This window comes from Apodemus sylvaticus, chromosome 4 (genome assembly GCF_947179515.1).
Source record: "Apodemus sylvaticus chromosome 4, mApoSyl1.1, whole genome shotgun sequence".
Taxonomy (NCBI): Eukaryota; Metazoa; Chordata; class Mammalia; order Rodentia; family Muridae; genus Apodemus; species Apodemus sylvaticus.
Genome location: NC_067475.1, coordinates 117,053,086 through 117,080,020, shown reverse-complemented (window position 1 = coordinate 117,080,020; position 26,935 = coordinate 117,053,086). Strand labels below are relative to the sequence as shown.

Genomic DNA, 26,935 nt, shown 5'->3' with positions numbered 1-26,935 from the left:
AATTTAGCACCAGATGGCTTTATACTGTGAACTTCCCGTCAGCTCACCCTAGAGAAAAGAAAGAGAGTCCATACTTGTCATGGCACAAAACTACTCAAGGGCAGAATTCTGCACAACCCCTCTGCCCGCAGGCTCCTCTCCTGTCAGGACGCTAGCTAGCCCCATCCTCTCAAATCCTGCCTAGGTTATTTAATAGTCCCTTTCTTGGACCATTGGGGAGGGAGCTTAAATATTTTTATATTAAAATTTTAGATAAAAGCTAAGTTCTCACAGATCCTTACTTTTTATACTTCTCTAAAAGATACTCCAGCGGGGCATGGGTGAACTCGGCGCTCAGGAGGCAGAGGCAGGCAGGTCCCTCGGAGCTCCAGACCCTCCTGGCCTACAAAGTGAGCTCCAGGACAGCCAGGGCTGCCCAGACAGGGCTTCTCTCTGAGCCACACGCTGGCCTTGAACTAATGGCCCAGGTGGCTTCTGTTCTGTCTCAGGAAGTCCATGCGCCCAGGAATGAGCGAGCTGAGGTACAGGGGATTCCTGGTGATCAGCCAGCAGCCAGCATTCCTTAGGAACCTGTGAGGCTGCCAAAGGAGTCCTTCCCCTGAGGGCGGCCTGGAGAAACAGTGCTGCTTGGGGTTGCATATCAAAGCCATGCAGCGAACAGACTCCTGCAGTCCTTACCCCATCCTGCCCTGCATTCTGTTCTCTCCTACTGCCACACCCCTCCCTCCAGCTCTCCCCCAGCCCTTTGCCTGGCTCCAGGCGCCTGGGCTCTCTCTGACTCCCTCCTGCTGTCCTCTGCTCTTGGCTATCATTGCTGTCTCCACTATTCACACACACACACACACACACCTATTCTCTCTCCTGCCTCCCAAGCCCTGGCCAAATCCAGTCTGCTTCCTTTTCTCTCTGCTCTCCACTCTCTGAGTTTCCTCTGAACACTTATTCACAATAAAAAAACCTTACCCTATTGGTACAGTCATGGCAGCAGTTTCTTTACCCAGCCCCTCACAAATAACCTCCACTTTGTGGCAATCCACCACTGCCTCAATACCTCAAGTGCTGCGATCGCAGGTGAGTCCCAGCATGTCTGGATTACAATTCTGAAACCTCAGATCTCATACAAATAGTATTCAACAAGCTTGAAGATGTGTACTCCACTGAATCAAGTTATTTTCCCTCATACACAAAAAGTCATACATGCACAGACATACACAGAGACACACATACATGTAAAAAAAAAAGTTTTTAAATAAAACTTTTAGAAGCCAGGCGATGGTGGTGCACGCCCAGAGAAACCCTGTCTTGAAGATAAATAAATAAATAAGTAAATAGATAGATAGATAGATAGATAGATAGATAGATAGATAGATAGATAGATAAAAAAAATTAAATAAAACTTTCAGGCCAGGCGGTGGTGGCACATGCCTTTGATCCCAGCAGAGAGGGAGAGATCTGCAGATATCTGAGTTTGAGGCCAGCCTGGTCTACAGAATAAGTTCCAGGACAGCCAAGGCTACACAGAAAAACCCTGTCTTGAAATAAACAAAATAAGCTTTAATAGAACCAAGTACAACATATAATAAATAGGGCACCTAGACTAATATGTAGTCCTGTCTGTGCTGCCCACCTCTTTTCGGGTCAGGGTCAGGGTCAGGGTCTGTCTATGCAGGCCATGGTGACCTCAAACTCAGATATCAGCTGCTCTGCCTCCTGAGAGCCGGGATTGGGGTGCGCCTCCACTGTCAGCTCTTAAACAGCATCAGCACCTGCCCCTCAGTCTCCTTTCCACTTCTCCTTACTTCCACCTTCTGGTTTACCCTGACTCCTCCCTAGTCACCACTAAATACTCAGCATTTCTCTAGCAGCGCTGGCTTTCACCCACTTTAGGCAGCCGCCGCCCCCCACCTCTCCCTCCAGCAGCGCCTCTAGGCTGATGGGAGTCACCAAGTCCCTGCCCTTCATCAAACCCTAAGCTCAACTTCCATTTTCAACTTACCACAAAGAAAACACTAACATCCCGAAATAAAAGATCAGTATCTCTTCTTGTTCTCACATTTTGCTTCCCTTTAGATAATAAGTTCCCTTTAAATAATAAGTCACAATAATACTCCCAGGTCTTTAAAATTATCTGTGCACAAAGCACACGTCCCAGGAGGAGTGAGCCGCTGGCGGCTTTCACAACCGCAGAGCTGGTCTTGAGATCTACTTTTTGGAGACACCTTGTCACACCACATTCAAAACTGTCTGTGTCACTTCTTCCTTTGTACAAGAAGCTTTAATAATGATCCCGTGTTGTCTAAAAGGTTAAAACACAAATCAAGGAACTTCACACTTGCTGTGGGTTGAATTCCGTCTTCTAAAGTGTAGGTGTTTTCACCCATGTCGCCTGTGGCTGTGATGTTATTTGGAAATGGCTCGTTGTGGAAATGTGAGAGTTAAGATCTGATCACTGGGACACCCACCGGTCCTTACAGAGAGGACACAAGTGGGAAGCCCACTGAGAGACACGGGCCAATTCCATCTCTGCACAGAGGACGGTGCGAAAGCTCAGCGCCACTCCCCGCGCTTGGCACCCACGCAGAAACGTTGGCTCAGGAATGAGATGCTTCAGCATCGACAGAGCCTGCGCTGGCACCACCGTTAACCAGCGAGGACGCCCAGCGAGGACGCCCAGCGAGGACGCCGCGGTGGGGTGCACGAACACCGCTTTCAGCCTTCCCGTTCCCCCCTTTGCTCTGCGCTCGTTAAGGTGCTTCCTTCCCGCTGCTGTCTTCAGTCTCAGATGCCGTACTGCTAAAGAAAACTAAACTAAAACTTAACAAACTCTTCAGGTGGTACACCTCAGTGCTGTGTGCTTCATAAAGTTTACACAAATTTCCCACTCATAGAGGATACATTTCACATACTTTCTTGTCTTAAGGATATTATAGTGAACAGTTACATATGGATGAACTTTTTAGGGTAGAGATCTGGGAGCAATACCTGGGAGCTAGTCCAGTCTTGTACAGGCCAGACACCTCCACCCCTCGCCTCTGAACCTATTTCTAAGGTTAACATCCAACTATCCTTAATTCTAGAGTTAATATAGCTCTATTATGTAAGACATGACCCTTATGGCTTTTTTGGGTTTTTTAAATAAGATTTATGTATGTATGTATGTATACGAGTGCTCTATCTGCATGTATGTACCCCTGCATGCCAGCAGAGGTCATTAGATCTCATTACAGATGGTTGTGAGCCACCATATAGTTGCCGGGAATTGAACTCAGGACCTCTGGAAGAGCAGCCAGTGCTCTTAAATGCTAAGCCCTCTCTCCAGCCCCCTTATGGGTGTTTTTAAATGAGTGTCCTGGGCTTTCGACAAGGATTTTTCCGCCTGGCTGACTAGAATGCCAGTGTCTCCTGGCAGAAGAACTGAGTTGGTACCTTTCCGGCCAGTCTTTCCTCAGCTTCCTGGAGCCCCGTCAGCCTAACTGCTGGGTGTTCCTGCCACAGACAATGGCGCCCCAGCAATCCACGCAGCTCCTTCTCTGGGAAGGGGGCTTCTCTGCGTTTTGGATACTGCATCCCTCATGTGAACCTCCGCTAGTTTTGTTCCCTTGATTCAAGGTGATGGTTACTTCCCTGGGGCTCTTCAGGACACACACACACACACACTGTTAACATATGCTTTGTCTGTTTTCCTGTTTTGTTTATGCTGGCAGTGTAAGCCTGGTCTTCATTATTCCATCACAGTCTTAAGTGGAAAAGCTCCCAATTCATTTCTCTGCAAGTGGATGACATCTAAATGACATCCTACTTGCAGTTTTTAAAAAATGACGTAGCCACACACTAAGCATAACTTGTAGCCCAAGTGTAAACACTCTCACCATGAATAACCGCAAGCTGTCAGCATGGCATCAGTGAGTACTGACCTGGGGAGAGAGGGTGCAGACAGCTCTCATTCACAGCACCCCGGCATCCTGAAGAAAGGAGGCAACTTCAGGTAACCAATTCTGTTTTTCCCATAGAATATACCTGTCTTTCTATTCCTGCCTCACAATACTACAGAATGCAGAGTAAACGGCACACATCCTCCTTATAAATCCTCTGATTTAAATTTCTAAAGTTCAGATGTTCTGAGCTCAATAATTGGCTCCGTGACTAAGATCACTTGTTCCTGCAAAGGACCCTGGTTCAATTCCCTGCATCCACATGACAGCTCATAGCTGCCTGCAGCTCCGGTCCCTAGGACTGGATGCCCTCTTCTAGTATCTGCATGTACGCAGTACACATACATACATGCAGACAGACAAAGCATTCATACACATAACTAAAAACCAGATGCTGGGGCTGAGGGTGTGGCTCAGTTCCCAAGTATACAGTAAGCCCTGAGTTCAATCCCCAGCTCCACATGAGTAGTGGTACACACACGCCTGTATCCCAGCATGCAGAAGCACAGGCAGAAGAATCAGGAGGCTAAGATCATTCTTGGCACCAGGCAGTGGTGGCGCACGCCTTTAATCCCAGCACTTGGGAGGCAGAGGCAGGCAAATTTCTGAGTTCGAGGCCAGCCTGGTCTACAGAGTGAGTTCCAGGACAGCCAGGGCTACACAGAGAAACCCTGTCTTAAAAAACCAAAACAAAAAACAAAAAACAAACAAACAAAAAAGATCATTCTTGGCTACACACTGAGATCAAGGTGAGATTGAGCTACATGGGAACCTGTCTCAAAAACTAAAAAGCTAGCATATTGTATTCCAGTACATGCATACAAATAGCTGTCTAGGCTATACTTTTAATTATGTGTGTGTGTGTGTGTGTGTGTGTGTGTGTGTGTTCTTATATAAGATTTGTATAGTTTTTTAAATTACATGGATTTAGTTATACGGGGAGGCCGGTGTCAAGCTCTTCTCGCACCGCATGCTTGTGTCCTGGGCACACAGTCTTGAGGCCATCTTGCCCGCTCTGTTCACACTCTGTGTTAGCAGAAACAGACAACCATTTTACTTCAAAGAATTGAGAACTATTTCTGTTAGCAGCTTTTGTGTGTGTGTATAATGGCTGAGTAAGCTGACCTCACTCACAGCACGGATCCGCCCACCTGTCCTACCCAAGAAGAAAGTGGATTTCTTTGTTAAAGTCTTTTCTTTTTCTCTTAAGATAGTGTTTCAGGATTGTTCGTTCAAGCCATTGCTTTGGTTAGTTGGTTGGGTTGGGTTGGGTTGGGTTGAGCTTTTTCTGAGAGTTTCTCCATGTAGTCCAGGCTATCCTAGAACTAGCTCTGTAGAACAGGCTGGTCTCAAACTCAGAAGTCCACCGCCTCTGCCTCCCAAGTGCTGGGATCAAAGGCATGTGCCACCATGCAGAGCTACTTGTTTTGTTTTTAATTTTTGAGATGATGTCTCCTTAAGTAGCCAAAGCTGGATTTGAACTCACGAGCCTCCTGTCTCTAACTTCCGAGCTCTGGTATTACAGATGGGCATCACCACACCTGATCACTAAACTCTTGTTAGCAGTTAGCATGTTGACCTTGAATTTTAAAAATAAGTGTCCCAATACTTAATGATTAAATAGGATTATGGATACATATGTTATACATCTAAAGTAAGATTTTACCAAAAATGGATATAGAATTTCATATCACTATTCACTAAGAATTTCATATCCCATTTCACTAAGAATTTGCTCTCAAGGCTGAAGAATCTGCTCAGTAGTTAAGATCACATGTTGCCTTTACAGAGGACACTTCCCAGCACCCAAAAGTGGTTCACAGCTACCTGTAATCGAGTTCTGAGGGGTTCCCTGCCTCTTCTGACCTATGCTCGCCAGGCATGCATGTGATGCACACACATACATGCAGGCAAAACACCCCATGCACATAAAATATATTCATAAATCTTTAATAAAGAATCTTCTTGGTGGGGCTAGAGAGATGGCTCAGCGGTTAAGAGCACTACAGTTCTTCCAGAGGTCCTGAGTTCAATTCCCAGCAACCACATGGTGGCTCACAACCATCTGTAATGAATGAGATCCAATGCCCTCTTGTGACAGCAGCAGTGTACTCATAAATAAATAAATCTTTTTTAAAAACTCTTCTCTACCATATTAATGATTGTCTTAACCCTGAACTTTCCCTCCTATTTGGTGACTGATCTTAAGTACATCAGATCTTATTACATCATTATATTTGTCTTCAAAATGACTTTTATGTCTACACTCATCAGAATCTGCTGTTTACTTTGTTTCTGACATCTTTTGAAACATCTTATTCTTGTTCAATCACTTATAATCAAGAAAAAAATTATTTTTAATTTTCTAGTGTTCTGCCTTTTACATGTTTACAGTCAGTCTGTGTCATGGTGTGTGTGTGTGTGTGTGTGTGTGTGTGTGTGTGTGTGTCCAGAGGACCACTGGATGGAGACGGCTCTCTCTTCCTTCTATCCGAGTTCTCAACCATCAGGCTTGCAGATTAAGGTTTTCGCCTGCTAAGCAATCTCTGCTCTTTGTTTGTTTGTTTGTTTGTTTGTTTGTTTGACTGCATGAGTTGCTTGCCTGGTGCCACAGGTCAGAGGAGGGTGCTGGGTCCCTGGAACTAGAGTTACAGATGGTTCCTGGGTCCTCCAGAGAGCAGTGCTTTTAACTGGGGAGCCAGCTCTGGCACGACGTTGATTATCAAGGTTTGTGGCACTGCTGTTCGCAGCTGTAGATACTCCCCTATACAGGAAGCACATTACTAGAGAGCAAGCAGCTCTCAGGCAAAACTCCGCCTTTGCATTCTCTTCAGATTACCCTTGGAACATCAAGTATTTCCAAAGATAGTGTCTCCTTTCTCTTCCTGGAATTCTTCCCACTTAGGTATGTCTATGACCATTTCTCTCTTAATAACCCTAAATGTCACTTCTTCAGAGAATACTAAATATCAATTAACCACTTTCTCCAGCCATCTCTGCCCCCAAACACTTTTAACTGTCCTGTGAGGTACTTTAACCTCAGTGCCTATAAAGTACTTATCTATATTGAGTAGTTGACCTCTGTTAAAACAACAAATGAATGGACTAGGATTGGAACAGGAAGTTGTCCCCACACTGGTGTCACAGCACCTTAAATACCTACTAAGCACGCTGCCATCTTCTGACCTCCTTCCATAGACTATAGCTATCCTATGACCACATAAACCATTAGTCAATAACAACCTGGTAGATTCATTATCTAAAAGTGTTTCCCTCCAGGAATCCTTGTGATTCCATGTAAATAAAGGAGGAGAAATTAAAGGAGGCTTCCAGAAATAAATCTTAGTGACCGGCACTCTTTTCCTCCAGACTGTTATCTCCATAATTAATATATCTGTAAACATACTGTTCAAGCACGGCAGCTCTCCGCACACAATAAAACACCAACGCTACAAAGCTATAGCGCAGAGGAAAGTAACTTGACGGAGAAGCAGCATTTCTTCTCAGAGGGGAGAGTGTGCCCTGCATCCATGATCCCCGGTGACTCATCTACAGAGTAATATACAGAAAAGGAATCTTAAAGAAAGAAGTTGACCTGAGAAGTATGTTCTACTGTGGTGCCTTCTTCCAATGCACTCTGCACCCGTTTTAGAGGCAGTCTTTAAACGCAAAGGGAACTTGAAGTAGTTAGTAAACCCACTGACAAAAAAAAAGTCCATCCCATAAGCTGGCCACAGCAGATCTGGGTCCCAGAGACTGAAAAGACAGCAAGCAAGCAAGGAAAACCATGAGGAAGGACCCCAGAACACAACCCAAGTCCCCCCTGTCCTCAGGCATGCCACTGTGCGGTTACCCTGACCCCAACCCCAGGGACACAGCATCTTTCACAGAGAGCCTTCAAGGCGGCTCCAAGCCAACTATGCAATGCAGCACGTGACTATTCTCAGTCCCTCAGGAGTGGGGACCAGGAATCCTCTTTTCTCCTCCTACCTCTTACTTTTCAGAGCTTGCTTTCTGTAACAAGAAAATGACCAAATACGCTAAAGAGTCAAAATCCTACCTGCAGAAAATTTCAAAACTTCATTTTCTAATTATACAGATAACTGCACATATTAAATTGTGACAGATCAATCCTGAATTAGACATGACAGAATAAGAAACAGAAATGACAAAGAAAGGAAACATAAGCTTCAAACTTCAGACAACTGCAATTTAGGCATTCACATACGATGAGTGTAAGTATACTCTCCTTTTGTACAATCTAAGAAAATGGATACTCTCAGAAAGGTAAGTTGCATCTGAGCTGATGTGCCCTCGCTCCTCCCAGCCCCTTCCCTCCTCCTCACTCACTCAACACACACCTCTGCATCACTCGGCGGGGCACCTTCCTCGCCCGTCACAAAGTTAGTTACATGCTAATACATACATGACCATTGCAAGTTTATGCACAGTACAAGGCTACTCTCGAGTACCTGTCTCCCTCACTCATTTCTAGACAGACTGGCACTGATTTCTATTAACAAAGCAGGGGTGAGCTATATTAAATGCCTAACCTCTTGATTTTCTACTCCATTGCTGGAAAGCTCCAGACCAGAGCCTCCACTGTCGACCACTGCCGATGCCATCGCGTGGTCCCCGAGGAAGTTTCAGGTGCTACGAATCAATGTAATTAAGGCTCACAGATGACTTCGGGGGCTATAGGCTTCATTATCTTGTTCTAATTCAATAGAGATGAAGTAGACATCAGAAGTCCAGTCTTCTAAAGATGATTAACCAGAGGGTCTAAAAACAAGGAAAATGAAGAATTGTTAGAGATGTATAGGAAAGATATATAGCAATTAGTGTTCAACTGTTTAATTAAACGGGATACAGGCTTCTACATGTGTCAAAAGGCAGTAAATAACACTCTACTTAAGAACTGAATATTCAAATTCATTATCTTATTGAATAATATTTGACCACGCTATTGTGTACTGGTATTGTTATGGAAGACATTATGTTAAAACTTCCTTGAGCTGAAGAGATTGATCAGCAGTTAAGAGCACTGGCTGGTCTCCCATAGGACCCAGTATCAGTTCCCAGCACCCACATGGCAACTCAAAACTGTCTGTAACTCCATTCCCAGGAGACCCAGCGCCCTCTTCTGGTCTACACACCAGGCATACACATGGTGCACAGACATATATGCAGGCAAAATACCCATACATGTATTTTTTTAATATTTTTAAACTATTATAACTTCCTTCTTTTATGGAGATGCAATATTATACATGGACTATTTTAACAAATTTTTTTTTTTAAATCTGGGCTGGAGAGGGACGTTCACTGAGTACTGAACTCAGCAGGGCAGTGGTGGCACAATGCCTCTGATCTCAACCCTTGGGAGGCAGAGGCAGATAGATCGCTATATGTTCAAGGCCAGCCTGATCTACAGAGTAAAGGAAGCCAAGGCTACACAGAGAGCAAGTTGCAGGACAGACAAGGCTACACAGAGAGCCTGTTATCTTGAATAACAGGAGTACTGAGTTCCCAGCACCCACGGTCAGGCTGTTCAGGGAATCCAACGCCCTCTTCTCCCTTTCGCTGACACCTGTGTTCACACTACGTACTGGCACCTAGACATACACATAATTAAAAATAAATCTTTTTAAAACAATTTTAAAACTTTTAGGCAAATAAAACTTGGACTCAATCTCAGGAAACTTTGTATTTTCTGTGTATGAAAAACATAACACAGAATCAAATAAAAAATAACTTAAGGATTAAATTCAGATGAGACTTATTTTGGTACTCATCTCTATAAGAAGAGGAGCGAGGGCTGAAGAGATGGCTTGGGGGTTAAGTAACTTCTGTAAGCATTTACTATGAAATGAAGTATCTAGAAAAGGTAGAAACTTCATCTTACTACCTAAGAATGATCTAATACTCTCTTCATTTATTTACCTATCTGTTTTATGTGCAACAGTGTTTTGCCTGTACATTATGTCTGTGTGAGGGTCTGAGAACTTGAAGTTACAGACAGTTTTGAGTACCATGTGGTTGCTGGGAATTGAACCTGGAACCTCTGGAAAAGCAATCAGTGCTTTTAACCACTGAGCCATCTCTCCAGCCCCATAATCTAATACTTTTAAGTCTCCTTTTGCATATTTTAAAAAAGGATTTGTTTGTTATTTAATGTGTGTGTGTGTGTGTGTGTGTGTGTATGTATGTATGTGTGTGTGTATATATGTGTGTGTGTGTGTGTGCCTGAGTGTATGGATAGGAACATACATGTGCAAATACATACAGAGGCCAGAAGAGGGCGTTAGAGTCCCTGGACTTGAGCATCAGCTGCAGGCAGCGGGTGCTGGAAACCAATCCCAGGTGCTCTGAAAGGCAGCAAGTGCTCTCCGCCACCGGACTGTCTTCCCAGCCCCTTCTCTTACATCTTAAAAAGCTAAACTGAAGTGCTTATATCTTCAGAAAATAGAAGAAAAAATCTAGTCCCATCACATCAAACCTCCCTGTTACTATAAATATTCTAAAATCGAAAACATATAAAAAACAGAAATAAACTTTACTTACAGTTTGAATGTTAAGTAGTCTACGCATCCTTCACTGTTTTCACAACTCCCAAGAGCTAAACTCTAATCCAGCAGTTCTCTGGAACTACTAATGGGAAGGAAAAAAGACAGTATTAACACAGCTCTATTTTTTAAAAATGCCCTAATTAGATATGACTCAGACAGTAAATACTTAATAAATCATCTCCAAAGACTGACGGCACACATTTACACAAATGTAGAATCATTATTTCTAGATGACCAAGGAGTCAAAACCTTTACAATCAATGATGCAATTTTAAGCCGCCATTGAGTGATAATGATTAAGTCAGGTCAGATCCTGCACACTCGGACTATGCCTATAGTATGGAGTAGATTACAACCAACCAATAGGCTCCTTTTATGTTTAAAAGGCAGAGGATTCATCCCCTTAAACTGGAGTCACAGAAGGTGGCGAGGAACCACGTGTCGCTAGAGTCAAAGAGCAGGTAACGCTGGCCTGTCTCTGCAGTCCCAGCCGCAAGGCTCACTCTACTGCAGGGGTAGTACCGCAAGGGCGGTACTCTAACTCCTTGTGCTGGCTGGTTGTTGGTTGTTTTGGGTTTTTTTAACTTTTTTACTTTTAATGTACAAGTGCTCTGTCTGCATGTATACCTACCAGCCAGAAGAGGACATGAGATCCTTTTTTTTAGATGGCTGTGAGCCACCATGTGTTTGCTGGGATTTGAACTCAAGACCTCTGAAGGAGCAGCCAGTGCTCTTAACCGCTGAGCCATCTCTCCAGCCTGTGCTGGCTAGTTTTATGTCAACTTCACAAAAGCTACAGTCACTCTCATGAACTGCCTTAATAAGATCTCGGCAGGGTATTTTCTTATTTGGTGATTGATAGGGGAGGGCCCAGCCCCTTGTGGGTGAAGCCATCCCTGGGCAGGCGGTGGGGGTTCTATTAGAAAGCAGGCTGAGCAAGCCACGGGAAGCAAGCCAGTGAGCAGGACTCCTCCACCCTTCTGCATCAGCCCCTGCCTCCAGGTTCCTACTCAGGATGAAGTCCTGACTTCCTTCATGACAAACAGCAATATGGAAAGGGAAGCCAAATAAACCCATCCCCCCACCAGCTTGCTCTCTGGTCATAGTGTTTTATCACAGCTATAGAAACCCTAACTAAGACACTCCCCTTCAGGAGTATAAAGTTTGAAAAAATAAAACTAAGGTTGAGTGTGCTGACACACACCTTTAATCTAACCTCCAAGAGCCAGAGGCAGGTAGTTTCAGGATCAGCCAGGACTATGCACCTCAAACCATCCCAGACAGCCTGACAGCCAGACAGCCAGAGAGACAGACATTGTTTTTTAAAGAGCTAAGGGTCGATATGGTGGCACATGCCTTTAATCCAAGCAGCCAGGAGCAGCCTGCTCTACACAGCTCAGACCCTGTCTCAAAAGCATTTAAAAAAAAAATTGATAAAGTCAATGAACACCTTGTAAATTGAACTCAAAGAGAATCACACAGTAACACACAATATAGTGATACTTTAAAAAACTACAGCCGAGCCGGGCGGTCTACAGAATGAGTTCCAGGACAGCCAGGGCTATACAGAGAAACCCTGTCTTCGGAAAAAACCAAATCCAAAAAAAAAAAAAAAAAAAAAACTACGGCCGGGCGGTGGTGGCGCACGCCTGTAAACCCAGCACTCTGGGAGGCAGAGGCAGGCAGATTTCTGAGTTCAAGGCCAGCCTGGTCTACAGAGTGAGTTCTAGGACAGCCAGGGCTACACAGAGAAACCCTGTCTTGAAAAAACCAAATCCAAAAAACCAAAAAACAAAACAAAAACAAAAAACTACAGGCATGGCTGGAAAGACGGCTTAGCACTGCTGGGAGCATTCACTGCTCCTGTATAGGACCAAGGTTTAGTTTCCAACACCTACAAGGCGGCTCCCAAGAATCTGTCATTACAGTTTCAGGGCTCCGACGCCATCTTCTGGCCTAATCAGGCATTACATAGATACATACTGCTGCATATACATACAGGCAAACACTGACACCTTTACATTTAAAAACAATGTTTTTTTAAAAATCAAAGACAAAGAAACTTGGAAGCAAGAGAAAAATGACTTCACATGAGCAGTCCTCAACAGGATGACCAGGAAACACATCATCAGTATTTGGTGGTCAGAAGACCGGCAAATATATTCAAGGAACAAAAAAAAAACAAAAAACAAAACAAACAAATAAAAAAAAAAAAAACCCGAAACCATCCACAAAGAACCCTATGTTCTGCAGAACTGGCCTTCAAAAGCAGAGGTACGAAAGCATCCTAGGGAAAGGCTTAAGGGTTCATTACTCAGGACGGAGGAGAGGCCTCGGCTCCCGGCTTTGTGAGGAAATCAGGGCGAGGACTCAGACAGCAGCGCCCTGGCAGCGGCGAAGCATTGCTGTGGATGGTTTTGAATCACTTCCCCTTTCCTGTGTGCTTTAAAACACTAACAAACTTGCTCAAAACACTTTTCATCTAAAAGCCAATATATTAATATAAATTTGGTTTAACTCCACATTTTATTTAATGAGGAAATCATTTTAAAAATTAGCTTATTTGGGGGAACACATGCATGAAGGCAAAAATCTTGTGACATCTCAAAGAGATGAAGGACCATAAAGGAGTTTTTGTTTTTCCAGCGCTGGGGGAAATGAACGCAGGGTTCTGCGCATGCGCAGCACGTCGCTGAGCGACGTCGCCAGGCCAGAAGTAAGAGTTTTATAGTATTCAAGTAGTGCTCAAACAGTGTCACTGCAGGTTGGTAAATGTAATTCCAAAAGCAAACAAAGAAAATAGCCATAGGATGTATAATAGGAAATGAGAAGTCTAAAGATTCTACTAAAAAGAAAAAAGCAATTACATGCAAAAGGAAATGGTACGAAGAAGAAGAAGAAGAAGAAGAAGAAGAAGAAGAAGAAGAAGAAGAAGAAGAAGAAGAAGAAGAAGAAGAAGAAGACGACGACGACGACGACGACTAAAATCCCTGGTGCTGTATAGGAAATATGTAAGAAAGTTACAGAACCATCTTTTTCTTGTTAATCACTACTGTCCTGTTGGTTGAAGACTCAATGAGCAGACACACGGGAAGCGTAAGCTGCGGCGGCTGACAGCGTTTACCAGCAGGGCTACAGACGCTGCCTCCCGACCTTTCACATATGCTCCAACCTGGACCAGCAGGCCAGAGTCAGGAAGTGCACATCGACAACACACCGGTTACTGTACTAAAAGTCACGGCTTGGGGCTGGGGAGACGGCTCAGCGGTTAGGAGCACTGACTGCTCTTCCCAAGGTCCTGAGTTCAGCACTCACATGGTGGCTCACGACCATCCGTAATGAGATCTGACACCCGCTCCTGGTATCAGAAGACAGCTTCAGTGTTCTCACATATAATAAATAGATAAATCTTAAAAAAAAAAAAAATAGGGCTGGAGAGATGGCTCAGCAGTTAAGAGCACTGACTGCTCTTCCCAAGGTCCTGAGTTCAAATCCCAGCAACCACATGGTGGCTCACAACCATCTGTAATGAGATCTGATGCCTTCCTCCAGTGTGTCTCAACAATGTACTTACATATAATAATAAGTAAATCTTTTAAAAAAAATAAAGTTAAAGCTTTATATATATTGATGTTCGAACTTTAGATAAACTTTACGGAAGAAATTTCCAGTAGGAAACTTATTTTTCCTGATATCGTTTATAAGACCAAACATCATTTACATGAAATTTTATATATAACATTTACCCAAACTCTTATTTACAAGAAAAACAAACCCTGCTGTAAGTTAATTCTCTGGCCAGGTATGAAAGCACTACACTACCTTTCCTGTGGCTTGCTGCACACCTGGAAAAAAACAAACAGATGTTCCTTCTGGCCAGCTGACCTCTGACCTCACACTTCTCTCCTACCTGGGCTTGCTAAATACCAGCGCACAGGTACTCACACCAGGACTCACACCTCGGACCACACACTGTCTCCACAGCCGCTGCTCCGCAGCCAACAGTCTCCACCACACGGTCAACAGTGGAAGGCATCCTTCAGACACAGTCCCTTCACTTCCCACTTGAGCCAGTGTCCCCTCACGCAAGTCACACTTCATCAACACACAGGCCTCCTACCATTCCCTATTTAAAAATCATACTTTTTTTTTTTAGAGATTTATTTATTATATGTGAGAGGACGTCAGATCTCATTACAGATGCCTGTGAGCCACCATGTGGTTGCTGGAATTTGAACTCAGGACCTCTGGAAGAGCCTACAGTGCTCTTAACCGCTGAGCCATCTCTCCAGCCCAAAATCATAGTTTTATTCACTTGCTGTATTTATCATTCTCTGAAACTACCTTGTTTGGATTCTTAATGCCTGTCTCCTCTCCCAAAATATAAGAGTCCAGAGAGCAGTAAAAACCACCTACTGTGTCTGCTGTGTCTTCCAAAAAACTAAAATACTATTACCGGTTTTATTTTTAATTAATTACTCGTATGTGCACTTTCTGTGTGGAAGTAAGCGTCCGTGAGAGGAGGCGAGAAAGGGGTGCTGGACCCCCTAACAGCAGCTACCAAGTGCGCGGTTGGGAAGGCTTCAGAATTCCACCGCGGTATGCGGTCGTCAGCCGCCTCGGCCTCACGGGCACTCGGCTTATTGTTCCCACCTGCGGCACCTAACACGGCACCTAACAGGGCACCTAACTCAGCACCTAACTCAGCACCTAACACAGCACCTAACACAGCACCTAACTCAGCACCTAACACAGGGAACCAATCAGCAGCAGCTATCTATTCTTTATGTCCATTTCAGAGACTGAGGAGATGGATGTATCTTATGTGAAGGAGTGTTTTGCCTGAATACACTGCGCACTCACGCACACCCACAAAGGCACCAGACCCCTGGGAACTAGCGTTAATGACTGAGGGCCACCATGTGGATGCTGAGAACTGAACCAAAGTCCACTGCAAGAGCCACAAAGCTCTTAGCAGTCGAGCCTTCCCTCCGGGTCCCTGATAGACCTTTTTGTTTTGATTTGTTTTGTTTTGTTTTGTTTTGTTTTGTTTTGTTTTGTTTGAGACAGGGTTTCTCTCCGTAGCCCTGGCTGTCCTGGAACTCACTCTGTAGACCAGGCTGGCCTCAAACACAGAAATCTGCCTGCCTCTGCCTCCCAAGTGCTGGGATTACAGGGTGCGCCACCACGCCCGGCTTCCCCTGATAGAGCTTTTAAATATATACTGACTCCTGGGTGAAGGACATCTTCACCCAGTCAGACGGCAGTCTCACCTGACCAGTTGGGTCCCATCCCCAGGGCCTTTACACCAGTACAGGAGAAGCGATGCTCACAGGTTGTTCTCTGGTCTCCACTTCAGTGCCATTCATTCAATATAGATAAATGTAACTAAAACTTCAGTTGCTATTTTAACTATATATACTGCTTCTATCTATCAGTAACCATTAGTTAGTTAATTAGATGAAGTTGCTAAATAAAAATTATTACATAAGCCGGGCGGTGGTGGCGCACGCCTGTAATCACAGCATTCTGGGAGGCAGAGGCAGGTGGATTTCTGAGTTCAAGGCCAGCCTGGTCTACAGAGTGAGTTCCAGGACAGCCAGGGCTATACAGACAAACCCTGTCTCAAAAAAAAAAAATCCAAAACAACAACAACAACAAAATTATTACATAAAATTCAACGTTCAAAAGTAATACACTACTGTGCATATCTTGAAATACAAATACTGACTAGGGTCTGAAGTAAAACATTTTGCCATTCAATAAAGGATTTAACTGTTACCTTATAGCTAAAATTTAGAGGCCAGTTAGAAGGCTCAAAGAGTTAAGACACTTGTTGCCAAGGCTGAAACTTTAGTTCAATCCTCAGGACACAGGTAGCAGGAGAACTGGCTCATTCCAGGGATGGTAAACTGGAGAGGCAGAGGCAGGTGGATCTCTGTGAGTTCAAAGCCAGCCTAACCTGATCAATACAGCAAGTTCCAAGCCAGCCAGGACTACATGGTAAGACCCTAATTCAAAGGAGCCAGGGAAGGAAGGAAGAAAATAAGTAGGGGCTGGAGAGATGGCTCACTGATTAAGAGCACTGACCGCTCTTCCAAAGGTCCTGAGTTCAAATCCTAACAACCACATGGTGGCTCACAACCATCTGTAATGATATATGACACCCTCTTCTGGTGTGTCTGAAGACAGCTACAGTGTACTTACATATAATAATAAATAAATCTTAAAAAAAAGAAAAAGAAAAGAAGTAGAATTCAGTTCTATTTCCAAATAAATAAAACCTATGTTTAAGTAATCAAGGCTGAGTAAGACAGCTCAGAATCAAACTTGGACAATCTCAATGAAGGTTCAAAGTTGCAAAAAGGAATGAGATAAAAATTATAATGCGGAAAAGCAGTACACTAAAATTAAAAATCTATGCCGTCATGGTGACACATGCCTTTCATCTCAGCACTCAGGAAACAGAAGCAGACAGATCTCTGTGACTTTGAGACCTGTCCTGCTCCTGTCAGTTCCAGGACATCCAGGACCACACAGAGAAGCCCCGTCTCGAAAACAAACAAGCAAACAGGACACAAAGTCATGAGCAAAGGGGCTGGAGAGACGGCTCAGGAAGAGAGAGCAAGTGTCGCTCCTGCAAGGACCCAGGCTAGGTTCCCGGCACCCACGTGCTGGCTCACAGCCCTCGGACCCAACACCCTCTTCTGACCTCTGCAGGCACCGCACGTCCATCGCCATGCATGAAGACAAAAGACACACACATAAAATAAAACAAATTAAAAAAAAAAAAAACTCAACTCATTTGAATGCCAGACTTAACGAACTTGAAAATTCATGAATAGAAATCAGTTATGATTTCTTGGGGGTGGGGGTGGGGGTGGGGGTAAGATGCTTCAAGAAATAATCATCACGGGAGCTGGAGAGATGGCTAGGCAGTGTAGGGCACTTGTTGCTCCTGCAGAGAACCTGGGTTCAGTTCCCAGCACCCACATGGTGCCTCACAACTATCCGGTTCCAGGGGACATAGCACTGTCTTCTGCCATCTGAGGGCACCAGGCACACAAATATATCAGGTAAAACACTTATACACATAAATTAAATCTAAAATTAATCGAAAGAAAGAAAATCAAGATTTATGAAGTTAGCCAGGGACGGTGTGGTTTGTGCCTGTGATCCCAGCCCTCCAGCTAGATTAGGGGGTTAAGGTCTCCAAATAGTACAAGGAGAGAACCAATCCCCACCAGGTATGCCTTTAATTCCATAACTTGGGAGGTAGAGGCATACAGATCTCTTCAAGGCCAGCCTGATCTTCAGAGTGAATCCCAAGACAGCCAGAGCTACACAGAGAAACACTGTCTCAACACACACACACAAGAACAAAGCATACATTCATGAAAGGATGTTAGCCATCGAGAGGGGAGAGTGAGTAAAGTGGTGTGGTGTGGCTTGCTGTCAAAGTATAGGTACCTGAGTTCAATCCCAGGAACACATGTAAAGATGGAAGGAGGGGAGAACCAGCTCCACAAGGCCCCCTGTCCCCAACGTGCACGCAGTAGCATGCTTGCCCCCACAACAATCACAACCGGGGCTGGAGAGATGGCTCGGTGGTTAAGAACACTGGCTGCTCTCCCAGAGGACTAGGGTTCAATCCCCAGCAACCACACGGCCCCTCACAACTGTCTCTAACTCCAGTTTCAGGGCATCTGACAGCCTCACACAGAAATATATTCAGGCGAAACACCAATGAACATAAAAATTATGTCTTAAAAAAAAAGAAAGGAAAAAGAGCAGACACGATAATAAAAGGCTGGGATGCCGGGCGGTGATTGGCACACACCTTTAATCCCAGCACTTGGAAGGCAGAGGCAGGTGGATTTCTGAGTTCGAGGCCAACCTCGAACTATATAGAGAAACCCTGTCTCGGAAAACAAACAAACAATAAACAAACAAACAAACAAACAAACAAAAGGCTGGGACTGTATGGGATGATCTCAAAGGAATTACTGATCACTGCATAAATACAGGGCAAAATTATGGTACACAATAAATATATATAATTATCATATAGAGATACTCTTAAGCATTTTGGGGGAGGGTGGGGGTGGATTTGGTCTTTTTGAGACAGGGTTTCTCCCTGGCTGCCCTGGAACTCACTCTGTAGACCGGGCTGGCCTTGAACTCAGAAATCTGCCTTCCTCTGCCTCCCAGAGTGCTGGTATTACAGGCGTGCGCCACCACAGCCCCGATACTCTTAAGCATTTTAAACAAATACAATATACAAAAAAGAGAGAGAGAGAGAGAGAGAGAGAGAGAGAGAGAGAGAGAGAGAGAGAGAGAGAGAAGCCGGGCGGTGGTGGTGCACGACTGTAATCCCAGCACTCTGGGAGACAGAGGCAGGCGGATTTCTGAGTTCAGGGCCAGCCTGGTCTACAGAGTGAGCTCCAGGACAGCCAGGGCTACACAGAGAAACCCTGTCTTGAAAAAACCAAATCCAAAAAAAAAGAGAGAGAGAGAGATTCATACTAGACACATCATAATAAACCTGTTAAAAATCAAAAACATCCTCAAGGCAGAAAAATAACTTCTGAGAAACAAGGGGAGAGCGGAGTGTGGCAGATTGGATATTAAAGGTCCTGAAGGGAGGGGGCACATGAGCTCCAGGAGCTCTGGGCCCAGCAAAGCGACTCCTCAAAAATGGAGGACACAAAGATCTCTGAGAAGCAAACGCTCAGGGGGAGAGAACTGCCTCCCAAGCAACCAAGCAACTGTACAGCATCCTGCAGACCGAACAGCTCAAGCCCATGGCCTGCAATGCACGCAAAGAAATAGATAAACCTACACAAAGAGATACATATATATCTATATGGCAAGTCTAGAATGCTCTTTTAGAAGACACAAAACTGAAACAAGAAAACGGAAGTCCTGAAGTGAGTTACAGAGCTGGCAGCGCCTGACTCAGCTCAGCTGCTCCGGAGGCTGACTGGAGGGTCACATGCAACCGTCCCAGACTACCACAGGCACACAGTACGGTCTCATGTCTAGACCACAAACAAGAAATAAACGCAGAAGAGAGGTTGCGGTACCCTAACTAGCAGGCAGGATGGGAGGTGTGTGGCTGGGCTGAAGCCAAGTGTCTATGTTAGAATGAAGTTATTCTTGATCTGAAATAGATTTAATAAGTTCAAAACTGTAGTTTGCTGGGTATGCTGACACATGTGTGAAGTCCCAGCACTCAGCACACTGAGGCAGGAGGATTGTGTTGAATTCAAAGCCAGCCTGGGCTACACGGTGGGCAACCAGCCAGTAAGGAGACCCTATCTTTAAAACAAAATAAATAAATAACAGGAAAAGAGTTCCAGTAGCACACTGGGAAGTCTGTCAGGTATAAAAGATGCAGCAGAGAGTAAGCGAGTTATTTTTAATGGAACATACGAAAAGCAGTAAAACTGCAGGCATAAATCTCTCGGTGACTACACGGGAACACGTGAAACCCTATAATCAAAAGCCAGTTTGTGGCATTTTCTTACAGAGAGCATTTAACTAGACGGCTGTTTACAAGGCACGCTTTACATCAATAAAACAAACGGGCTGAAAGTAAAAACCCAAAAAAAGATGCTGTTAAAATAGCGACCACGAGGGGAGAGACAAGGATCCTGTCAATGCCGAAGAGACTGAGTCAGCAGACCACTGCAGCTCAGAGACCCTGCCTGCCACAGAGCCCGGCAACCGGACTTCAACCAGGACCCGCGCCGAGTCAGACCAGCCTGTCCCCCGGTCTGATCCCCTCAATTACTGATCAAAGTAAGCGGACCTGCCCACCGTGGATGGAGCATTTCTCAGGCAGGTGGTCCTAGACACCATAAAAAAAAGCTTTCCAGGGGGCTAGAGATAGCAGTAAAAGCTGTTCTTGCAGGGGCGGGCGGCTGGAGAGACAGCTCAGAGGTCAAAAGCATTGACTACTCTTCTAAAGGTCCTGAGTTTAAATCCCAGCAACCACATGGTGGCTCACAACCATCAGTAAAGAGATCTGAAGCCCTCTTGTGGGCTACTGAAGACAGCTACAGTGTACTTACATATAAATCTTTAAAAATAAAAAACAAAAAAACTGTTCTTGCTAGGCCTTGGGGGCACACGTCTTTAGTCTCAGGAAGCAGAGGCAGACAGATCTCTGAGTTTGAGGCCAGCCTGGCCTTCAGAGGGAGTTCCAAGACAGCAAAGACTACACAGAAAAACCCCAGTAGAAAAAGATAAAAGATAAATTATATATATGTATGTATCTATCTATCTATATATATATACATACATATATATACATACACACACACACACATATATGTATATTTTGAGGACCTGAGTTTAGTTCCCAGAATCTATGTCAAATGGCTTACAACTGCCTGCAACATCAACTCCAGGGTACTCACAAGGGAGGGACACAAGGGGGAGGAGGAAGGGGAGGACAGACAGACTTAGAAGTAAAATCTTAAATCAAGCTAGTAGGAGCCAGCCCAGCCATTGAGTGCAGGCGCTGTGGCTTCTGCTGTAAGCCCAGCCTTGGCCCCTTGATGACTTGTTACTGCATAAGACCAAGCACGAAATCAATTACCAAAGAGAAAATCCAGGCCAGACACTTTCACTGGTAAATTCTATCAAAATAACTTAAAAGAATCCTACCAATCCTTCACGAACCTCACAGAAAACAGGAGGCAGAAACGCTCAACACACGCCTCAGGTTAGTAAGCACTACCCTAACTTATCTCAGGGTTAGTCAGTCCTTAAACAGAGGGTGCATCATTCTTCTTTTGGCTAAGAATAGATTAAATCAGAATATGTATAACAAGAAAAGAAATATAAGCCAATATCCCTTATAAATACAGACATGAAATAAGTCAAATACCACTAAAGCAAAATGAATCAACATGCACGTGCTTATATTGAGCAGGGGAGTTTATCGCAGGAGCCTGCTTCATACGTGACGTCAAATGACATAACGGCATATTACTGGAATAAAGGACAAACCACATGGTCATCTCATAATGACCAATCATACTGATTTGTGTAGGACCGAAGGAATTCCCAAGATGCAAGACTTTCGATGCTAAACAAGAGTCACCTCTGGAGATGACAAGGGACACAGAAAGAGCATGTGACATCCACTAGCCACTCATGATTAAAAACAACACAACTGTTAGCACCATCTGCAAAAACACTGTACCTGATGATAAAAAGCCCAATGGACTCTTTCCTCCTTCCTACCAACCTGGAGGCCGGCAGGCAGGCTCTAGCCTGCTTCCAGGCAGCCATTACTTCCTGGTGGCTCTACTCAAGGAAGGAAAGAAATGTATTCTGATAAAGACAATGCAAAGCCATCTCCATTACAGAATATATGGAGCTGTATATAAAAATTATTAGAGTTCACCCAGAATACTGTACAAATAATTATTTCAATGAGATAAAAGTATATAATACCAATCTGGAAAAAGAAAAGAAAAGAAATCAATGTAGCTTCTATATACCAGAAAACTGGCACACTTTAAAAGACAACCATATCTATGGCCCGTGAGATGGCTCAGGAGTAAGGGTACTTCCTGCCAACCCTGACTCCTCAAGGCCCACCCCTAGGACCCACATGGGGAAAGGACAGAACTCACGCCCAAAAGCTGTCCTCTGGCCTTCACACCTACAGTACATTACGGCTTGTACACACACATTAAAAAAACAAATATAAAGAAAAAAATTGACAGTTCCATTCACAGTATCATCATAAAGAATAAAATACTCAGAAAATAATAGGAAAAAACTATAAATCTGGTATAATCATATAAATGAGCTAGCCAATGAACCTTTAAAAATAAATTCATCTGGGCATTAACCAATTAATGCGCACACCTTTAATCCCAGTACTTCGGAGGCAGAGGAAGGCGGATTTCTGAGTTGAGTCCAGTCTGCTCTATAGAGTAAGTTCCAGGACAGCCAGGGCTACACAGAAAGACCCTGTCTCAAAAATAAATAAATAAATAAATAAATAAATAAATAAATAAATAAATAAATAAAATAAAGGAAATTCTGCTCTTTGCAACACGGATGGATGCGGAGAGCATCAGGGACCGTGGAAAAGGCAGACACAGAGAGCAGGGACACTTATATGAGTTACTGAAAATAGCCAAACTCAGAGAAGAGAACAGCAGTCTCCGGGAGCTTGCGAGAGCCCTGCTGTTCCATCAACAGACATAAAGTTTCAATTGTATAAAATGTATAATAAATGTACAAATCGAATAAAACCTACAAATTTGCTATGTCGCATTTGACTATAGAAACAATACTACTATATTATACAACTTCTTTTTTAAAATATAAGGTTTATTCACTGAAGAACATAAAACTTAAATGAATACTGAAGATCAGTAATTCTCATGTTCAATGTGATAATATAGGAATTCACCACAAATTGATGTACTGATTCAAAATACTCTTTACCAAAATTCAAGAGACCTTTTTTCAGATGCAGAGTCCAACTCTAAAATTATCTGTAAATAATAAAAATGGACCAAAAAGTTGACTAAAAAAAGATAAATGAACAGGCTATAACTGTGTGATGGAGTCCTTGCTTAGCTTCCCTAAGGCCATAAGTAAGACAGGAGGGGACCATGACAGCGACTGCCTATATGAAAAGATAACACTGTGAATCACGAGGAAATGCAAGACTTCAATGAGCAAGCCAGTTCCTGTTCACTAATGCGACCTCGTCATACCCATCCTGAGTGAAAATAACAGACAGAAATAGGCTTTGACAAGGACCTGAAGAAAACTAGCCTCCTCCAGTATGACTGATAAGATACAAGATGTTATACTCCTGTCGAGAAACAGTTTAGTTTCTCTGAAAGTTAAACATATGATACAGTAAATTATATTTCTATGTGCTTACCCACAAAAAGGAAACCATCCTAAGGACTTGTAATCAAACCTTCAAGGCATATCATTTTAAACTGTCTGAAACTAGAAACAATTCAAATACCTATCATAACTGGTTGGCTGGCAGAGCCATAAAATACATACTAATCAGAAATAAAGTCCTGACACATGCTACAATGTAAAAAAAAAATCTTTAAAGTGTGCAAAATGAAAGATGTCAAGGGCTGGAGAGATGGCTCAGTGGTTAGGAGCACTGAAGTCCTGAGTTCAAGTCCCAGCAACCACATGGTGGCTCACAACCATCCAGTAACCAGGTCTGACACCCTCTTCTGGAGTGTCTGAAGACAGTTACAGTGTATTTACATACAATAAATAACTAAATCTTAAAAAACAACACACACACACACAAAAAAAAAAGAAAGAAAGATGCCAAACCTAAAGTGTGTATTATGATTCCATTATACAAAATAGCCAGAGGAAGCAAACAGAGAGAGATGAAACAAAATGTCTGTTGCCTAGGGCTGGGCCTTTGGGGAGTGACAATTAACCACAAACAGGTTATGGCAGAGTTTAGGGGTGGACAGAAAAAAGCTTTATAGAACAAGCCTGGGGTATTGTTTTATAATCCTATCCATTTGTTTATAAATATTGGATCAGCCAGGTAGTGGCAGAGCACACTTCAATCCCAGGACTCTCCTGAGTGAGTGGCAGGAGGCAGAGGCAGGCGGGTCTCTGTAAGTTCAAGGCTAACCTGGTCTACAGAGTGAGTTCCAGCACAGCAAGGGCTTCACAGAGAAACACTGTCTCAAACAACAACAACAACAAAATTGGATTATATACTCAAAATGGAGGAACAAATTTTTTGGTATCATGCCAAAAGGCTGATTTCTTTAAAAAATATCACTCCAAGAAGAAATGAAAGCGTAGCCACACAAAAGCTTGCACACAAATATTACAACAGCCAGGGCGGACGCTCAAATACCTATCAACTAATAATGGATAACTATAAGGAAGCACATCCATGCAAGGGAGCAGTACTCGGCAAATAATAGTAATAAGAAGGGACCGACACCTGCTGCAACAGGCACAAACTTTAAAAACTTGATGCTATGCGAAAGAGGCAATGGCAAAAGCCCACACATCCTGCGCTTGTACTTGAACAGGGAAATACATAAGAGATACGAAGGGCAGAGGCTGGGAGAGACATGAGTGACTGCTAAGTGCTATGGGAGTTGAGTGGTTATAGGCAGAACTGGGGACTGAACCCAGAGCCTCCCCCATGCAGAGCGAGCACTGTGCCTCTGGGCTTTCACTGCAGACCCATGTGATCTTTTTTAGGGGTAAAAAAGCTTTAAAATTGAGTTCAGTAATTGTGCACCTCTGTGACGTTGCCTTAAAAATTGAACTTGTACACTTATCTGAATGGCATGTGGTTAGTATTTCAATAATGCTGCAACCTCTCCACATGCTGACCCACTCACCAAAAAGAAGAAGAAGAAGAAGAAGAAGAAGAAGAAGAAGAAGAAGAAGAAGAAGAAGAAGAAGAAGAAGATGATGATGATACACACAACCTGTGAATAAGTAACACCATCAACCCTGATTTGGTAAACTCACCACTGAAGAAATTTGGGATTAAAAAAAAATCCCCAAAGTTTTCAACTCTTTTGAAACATTTTGCAACTATTTATGTCTGAGATGTACAATGATTAGTCCAAGTAATCAAGTTTAAATGGGACAACACTGCCAGGGCGGTGGTGGCATACACCTCGAATCCCAGGCCCTTGGAAGGCAGGGGCAGGCTGATCTCTGTGAGTTCGAGGCCAGCCTGGTCTCCGGCGCAAGTCCCAGAACAACAAAGGCTACCCAGAGATTATACCGTCTCGAGAAACAAAAAGCAAACAAACAACAACAAAAGGATAACGTCAAATATTGAAATTTTAAATGTTGAAGACACTTCAAACTTCTGCTACTTGTAGTTATTTACTGGATATATCAACTCCAGCCACATGAACAAACTCCGAAAACTGTACTGCCGTCTATAACCCTTATTCCTAAATCCCTTTAAACATAATTCAACAGTTTCCAGTCTCATATGAAGTCATTTAACACGCTGAAGAAACTGTAAACCACGAATATACAATCGTATCTCAGTAAGGCCCGGATGGACATTGTTCTGATGCTGGCACTAGATTAAGTGAGCAATTTGCCTCTCAACAGAGACTTGGAGAAAAAGAAAAGCAAAAGTCTCTAGCGCAAAGGCGCAGTTTTTATTATTCTTTCTCGCTGCCCGATTAAAGCAGAAACCACAGAGTAATGTCATGAACACGAGAAAGATGTCCCAGGGTTACAATGACGCATCCCCCATTTATTGATAGAGTACTAAGAACTTAAAGAAAGGGTATCTAACTGAGAACGTGGCTCCCAGAAGGACAGCCCACCAATTTGGCCCATGGGGGGCATCGGAAACTGCACTGGGGCTCACTCTCGGCACCGTGGGTTATTTTTCCGTCCTTTGCTGACAGAGTGAAAATGTCCCACTAGAGCCTTGAGTGGGTTCGGCCGCCGCGCGCAGCGCCGCTGAGGCAGAGTCGGTACCGAGGCGCGCGGGGCGCCCACGACACTCTCCGCGAGGTGCCCTTAGGGCCAGCAACGCCGGCAGGGGACCCAGGAGGAGACACTGGACCAGGGCGCTTCCAAGAGCCCCAGGGTTTTGTTGTTGTTGTTGTTGTTTTGTTGCAAACACCGATTGGGATCGCAGCCCTGCTCCCCGGGGGACCCGGAGAAGGCGGCGGCGGAGGGCCGGCGGAGAGTGAGAATAAAAGAACGGCGGAGTACAACCTGTCGTGCCCTCCCGAGCGGGGGCGAGCAGGCCCGACGGCGACGGAAACTGCCGCCCGGGACGCGCTTCCCCGGCAGCCCGGCCGCCGCGCGATGACTGGCGCCGCGAGGTAAACAGCGCGCGCCGCGGTCCCTCGGCGCCACGACCGTTGCCCCGGGCCGCTCCGGTGCGGGCTCCCGCCCTGCCCCCAGCTCCGCCGGTGTCACCGCCCCAACCTCCGGAAAGCCCCTCCGCCGCCGCCGGAGCAAACAACACAGGCGCGGGGCGGGGGCGCCCGGGAGGAGGCGACACTCGGGACGGCCGGGCTGGCTCGCCGCGCCCTCCCTCTCCCTCCTGCTCGCTCCCGCCGGCCTCCGCCGTCCCCGCGCTCTTACCTGCTCTCCCTCCACGTCGCCGTGTCCCTTGCCCTTCCACTCAGGGCCGCAGACCGGCCGAGCCGCCGCAGCCGCCCGCCGTTGGCCCGGCGTCCTGCGGGAAGCCGAGGGGGCCTCCCCGGGCCACCGCGCGAGCCGCTCCGCACCGCAGGACGAGACAAAACCGCGCTGCGCCCCCCGCGCGCGCCACCCTACAGATCCCCCCCCAACCGCCGAGGCGACGGCGGCGACACAGCCGGGCGCGGGGAAGCTGCGGCCGGCCCCCGCCCTCCGCACCCGCCTCGGCTCCTCCCCCTCGGCCTCCTGCCG

At 44.9% G+C, this 26,935-nt stretch overlaps 1 protein-coding gene across 3 annotated transcripts in view; it reads right to left on the bottom strand.

Annotated features, from left to right (window-relative positions):
• Positions 1–26,851, bottom strand: part of Elf2 (E74 like ETS transcription factor 2) — an 87,976-nt gene extending 61,125 nt beyond the window's left edge. For 2 of the 3 annotated variants that reach the window (XM_052180548.1, XM_052180550.1), the window contains exons 1-3: positions 26,627–26,851; positions 10,497–10,583; positions 8,486–8,714 (exon numbers count right to left, since the gene is read on the bottom strand). In XM_052180548.1, coding sequence (XP_052036508.1) covers positions 8,486–8,557 — 72 coding nt within the window. In that variant the 5' untranslated portion in view covers positions 8,558–8,714; positions 10,497–10,583; positions 26,627–26,851. Of the gene's footprint in view, positions 1–8,485; positions 8,715–10,496; positions 10,584–26,251; positions 26,340–26,626 lie in introns of those variants that run through there. The other variant, XM_052180549.1, reaches the window with a different exon arrangement.
• Positions 26,852–26,935: the final 84 nt, after the last annotated feature.